General features: G+C 46.5%; 1 protein-coding gene across 1 annotated transcript in view; it reads left to right on the top strand.

The window, feature by feature from the left end:
- Positions 1-4860, top strand: part of ARHGEF11 (Rho guanine nucleotide exchange factor 11) — a 59678-nt gene that overhangs the window by 12369 nt on the left and 42449 nt on the right. Inside the window, exons 2-5 of the mRNA XM_037731892.1 lie at positions 966-1015; positions 1854-1911; positions 2743-2921; positions 4069-4140. Of these exons, the coding sequence (XP_037587820.1) occupies positions 977-1015; positions 1854-1911; positions 2743-2921; positions 4069-4140 (348 nt within the window). The 5' untranslated portion in view covers positions 966-976. The remainder of the gene's footprint in view (positions 1-965; positions 1016-1853; positions 1912-2742; positions 2922-4068; positions 4141-4860) is intronic.

Genomic DNA, 4860 nt, shown 5'->3' with positions numbered 1-4860 from the left:
ATGACAAGTCGAAAAAGTGAAGAGCATGATCTTTTGAGCACCTCAGTCAGTCACCATCAGAAGCCCTTAATTTGGTTTATTTTAAAGGGAGAAGCTGGGCTGAGTATGGAGGCTCATGCCTACAATTCCAGCATTTTGGGAAGCCAAGGCAGGAGGATCACTTGAGCACAGGAGTTCAAGACCAGCCTGGGCAACATAGTGAGAACTCATCTCTACAAAAAAAAATTTTTTTTAATTAATTAACCAGGCATGGTGGCACACACCTGTAGTCCCATAGCTACTTGAAAGGTTGAGTTGGGAGGATCGCTTGAGAAGACCAAGTCTGCAGTGAGCTGAGATCATGCTTCTGCACTCCAGCTTGGGCTACAGGGCAAGACTCTGTCTATTAAAAAAAAAAAAAAAGGAAGGGAGAAGCTGTAGATGGCTTTAGAAAGGTTTTTTTAAAAGAAAAGTTATTATCATCTTTAATGATGTGAACCCCCAGAATATTTTACAAAACCTCTCAGGACTTAGGAAACTCTTGTTTTAAGCCTTTTCTCCATATTTCTCTTAATAATTATTTTAACAATTATGTTTCATACAGTAAACTCATTTTTCCCCCTGGATAGTAAAATATAACTCGTATTTGACCTTGGAACATATCCAGATACATTAGAATGAAGCACACATGCTCTTCCCAGAGCCTGGTCCTGCCTGCCTCCTGCCTTGGCCTGGCTATCAGAAGTCTAGCATCTTATCTAGGTGGAAGGAAGAGCAGGAGATGGGACCTTATATAGTTCACTCTAGTTTAAAAGTAGTTGTGTCTCTAAAGTGGAATAGGAAGTGCAGCCAGCATTTGAGGTACTTAACACAGAGAAATAGGAGGAAATTTCAGAGGAGAGGTGATCTGACAGGGACCTTGGTGTCGCCTCAGTGACCTCTGGGAGAGGTTGTTGGGCTCTGCTGACCAGGCCTTCTCCTTTCAGGAGGCGCAGCCATGAAGGCCGGTGTGAAGGAGGGCGACCGGATCATCAAAGTGAGTGACCCCAGCATGCACTCCCGCTCCCAGCTGTGGAGGCAGATGTGCAGGGCACTCCTGGCCTTGCCCCATCCTGCACACTTTCATCTTGATACCAACTGCCAGGCAGCCACTGAGTTAGGGGTGGTCCATGCGAGGGAGCACAGGGGTACAGCATGAGAGAGAGAGCAAGGAGGAAGATAGCTGTGCTTCGTGTTTAGGCCCTTCTCGACTCTAAAGCAACCAAGCTTTCAGAACAAGTTTTATTATTCTCATTTCATAACTGACCAAAATAAGACTAAGAGGGAGGGGTAGTAACTCGTGGGAGGACCCAAGACTTTGATTCTCAGGTTGATATTCTTTCTTCCATATAATGCCAACCTGGGGTCCTTGCCCATTCTGAACTACTATAACCTGCCCTGGTTATTCAGGCCTTTCTTCGACAGAATGGTGTTCAAAACCAGCCTGGGCAACATAGTGGGGAAGCATTAAGGAAATCCTAGGTGCAGAGACTTGTTAGTCCTCTGTAAGGAGGAAGCACGCTGGGGCAGTGGACATTCGCATGTGTGTGAGACAAATGGTTGGAAACGTGTGTCCCAAAAATAAGTGAATGAATGAACAAATTAAGGAATGAAGACACAGGCCTTGTCCCTGAAACCTCATAGGCTAGCTGGAGAGACAGAACAAATAGCAGCTATGAACAGAACAAATTCATAGTGTGACTTGAGTAAACAAGTGAGCGGAGTAGGCTAAGAGCATTGGAAAATGGCTTCCTGAAGAAGTGGCGTTTTGAACTTACGGAAGGATACCCTAGCTGTTCATCACCATTACTCAAAATTGTTTGTCCCTCCAACAGGTCAACGGCACCATGGTGACCAATAGCTCACACCTGGAAGTGGTAAAGCTGATCAAATGTAAGTTGGAGAGAGGGGACAGCTAAAGTAGGGGAGCAGATGGGCCAAGAGCGGGGAAAGGGCAGGCCTGCCATCCCAGGAGGTTTCCTTAGTAGATGTGTGAGGCAGCTGAAGTTGCATCTTTAATCTTACATGGAGTGATCCATTTAAATGGCCACAATTCCCTATTATTTCAAGTGGAGACACTACTAGGCTGTCATGAGACATCTTATGTTTACCCACACCCATCTTTGCCACTCCTGTTCAGACCACATCCTACTGGGACCAGGTCTTCCTCAAATACCTTTCAATTCCCTCCCCCATTCATGGACATTCATACTCATTTGTTTTCTATTTGGCAGGGAAAAGCAACAATAATCTGTTTGTAGCCAGGAAGGCTCAACAATTTGAGTCTATACAAATATTCAAATAGAAGCAACAAATGTTGAAGAAAGAATTTAAGAATGTGGGAAGTTTGGGGAGGGCAGAGGGCTAGAGTCTGAGTGCCTGGTCTGTGCCATGTGGGCAGTACGCTCCGAGTGTGACACTGGCTACTTACTTTAGTGAGATAAAGGGGGAAACAAGGGGCTGCTGAGGCGGCCCGTGGGGTGCGTTCCCAGGTATTTATGAGTGGAGCTCTAGTTGAGGTCTCTGCATGAAGGAAGGGCAGGAAGTGGTACTTGGGTCCATGCAGGGCATGAAGGCAGGGATTAAAGAACAGGTGGGACATTAAAAGTGAGGAGAACTTAATCTACAGAATTATAAGCTTAATGACAGGACAAGGGAGAACAGTCCCCCGCATCCCCCCACCACCGTACCTGGACTGTCTCTCAAGTCTCTCTCTCCCTCTAGCTGGTGCCTATGTTGCACTTACCCTCCTGGGCTCTTCACCTTCATCCATGGGCATCCCTGGGCTTCAGCAGGACCCATTCCCAGCAGGAGCTCCCCGAATCACCCCAGCGATCCCCCCACCGCCACCTCCTCCACCTCTTCCACCTCCACAACGCATCACAGGACCCAGACCTCTGCAGGTAATGATCCTTCTGGTTCTCTTTCCTCATCCTAATGTCCTGTTGAAGAGCTCCGCATTGGGGAGGAAAGCAGGTTAAATCCATTGGGGCTGTGGTAAGCACAGCAAGCCAAAAGACATATGGAAGAGATTGAAAGAGTCAACAAAAACGAGGGCTGCACGGTAACAGTTGTTCCCTGCCTCAGTGTCCTCCTTCCGTGGAAATGCCTATGTGGTTTTATCACACAGCAACATTGTATGTTTCCTAAATGTGTGGAAGACTCTGAGGGCGCTCTCCAATAGTACTCCTCATCGGAGAGAGAGTGCACACTTCCGGCAGGGACAGAATGCATCTGTTCAAGACCGTTGCTAGCCAGTGTTAACCAGGGTATGGTATAAAGTCAAGGTGTAGGGGAAAGGCTTCCTAGAGAAAAGACTGCTTCAAGGTGCAAAATACAGAGCCCCCTCAGTAGAGGGAGGGATCAGAAAAGGACAAAAACAAGTGGAGGCCAGTGCAGTGGCTCATGCCTGTAATCCCAGCACTTTGGGAGGCCGAGGTGGGAGGATCAGTTGAGCGCAGGAGTTTGAGACCAGCCTGGGCAACATGGCAAAACTCTGTATCTACCAAATATACAAAAAATTAGCCAGGCATGGTGGCACGCACCTGTGGTCCCAGGTACTCAGGAGGCTGAGGTAGGAGGATTGTTTGAGCCAGAAGGCAGAGGTTGCAGTGAGCCGTGATTGTGCCACTGCACTCTAGCCTGGGTGACAGAGGGAGACCCCATCTCAAAGAAAAAACAAACAAGTAGAAAGGGAGCTCTAGAAGCAAGGAAGGAGCACCTGTGTGAAGAGTTAAAAGAGGACAAGATGCAGACAGGTATAGGGAACAGGATTTTTCAGTTGGAATGAAGACTAAACCCACAAGTCTTGGGAGACTTTAGGGAGCAACTTGATGCCAAAGGTGATTACAGCCAAGGTTTTTAGAAGTTCAGGAATAAACTCAAAATAAGATCTGTGTTTACTGCATTCCAGCAAGGCACTGAATAAAACATACTTATGATTCAGGCTCTACTCTGATAGCTTTCCTTGCCCAAGAATCAGCAGATAGAAGAGAGTTAAGCTATTGAGTTCATCCCTAACTCTTATACTACCATATTTTCCATCTCTAGGATCCCGAAGTTCAAAAACATGCCACCCAGATCCTCAGGAATATGCTGAGGCAGGAAGAAAAAGAATTACAGGTAAGTCACTGCCAAGGGTAGACTGGCCATTGCCTGAGTGAAATAATACTTTCTTAGAGCAGCCTGCCAACATGCACAACTTCATTTACAGGCAATATCCCATCACAGTAAAACCTTAAAAAAATGAAACTTCCGGACCACTAAAGAATTATCATTGGCCAGTAGAATTTATTAAAGCAGAATTTCACTAGTAGAATGAATAGGATTCTCCATGTGTAATAGGTTAGGATAGTGAATATGTAGACCAAAAAAAAAGTCAATGGCGTTTATCTGGGACATTTCCAAGGAAAGGAAGGGAAAGAGAGAAGAAAGGAAAGGGCAGGTGAGTCCTGGGCCAACGTGATAGAGGTGGGGAGTACTTCGGTGAAGGATGAAGAGAGTTTTCAGGCGTAGGAGTGATGTGCATGGAGAACAGTAAGTAGATTAATTTCCTGGAGTAGAATAACCAGATTCCTATTACAGCCATACATGTAAGTGCCACCATATACAAAACATGGTTGGCCAGGTGTGGTGGCTCACACGTGTAATCCCAGCACTTTAGGAGGCTGAGGTGGGCAAATCGCAAGATCAAGAGATAAAGACCATCCTGGCCAACATGGTGAAACCCCGTATCTACCAAAAATACAAAAATTAGCCCGTCGTGGTGGCGCACGCCTACAAGCCCAGCTACTTGGGAGGCTGAGGCAGGAGAATCACTTGAACCCAGGAGGTGGAGGTTTT

This window comes from Cebus imitator, unplaced genomic scaffold (assembly GCF_001604975.1).
Source record: "Cebus imitator isolate Cc_AM_T3 unplaced genomic scaffold, Cebus_imitator-1.0 Scaffold427, whole genome shotgun sequence".
Classification (NCBI taxonomy): Eukaryota; Metazoa; Chordata; class Mammalia; order Primates; family Cebidae; genus Cebus; species Cebus imitator.
Note: the sequence above shows the minus strand (reverse complement) of the source record. Positions and strands in the feature narration are given on the sequence as shown.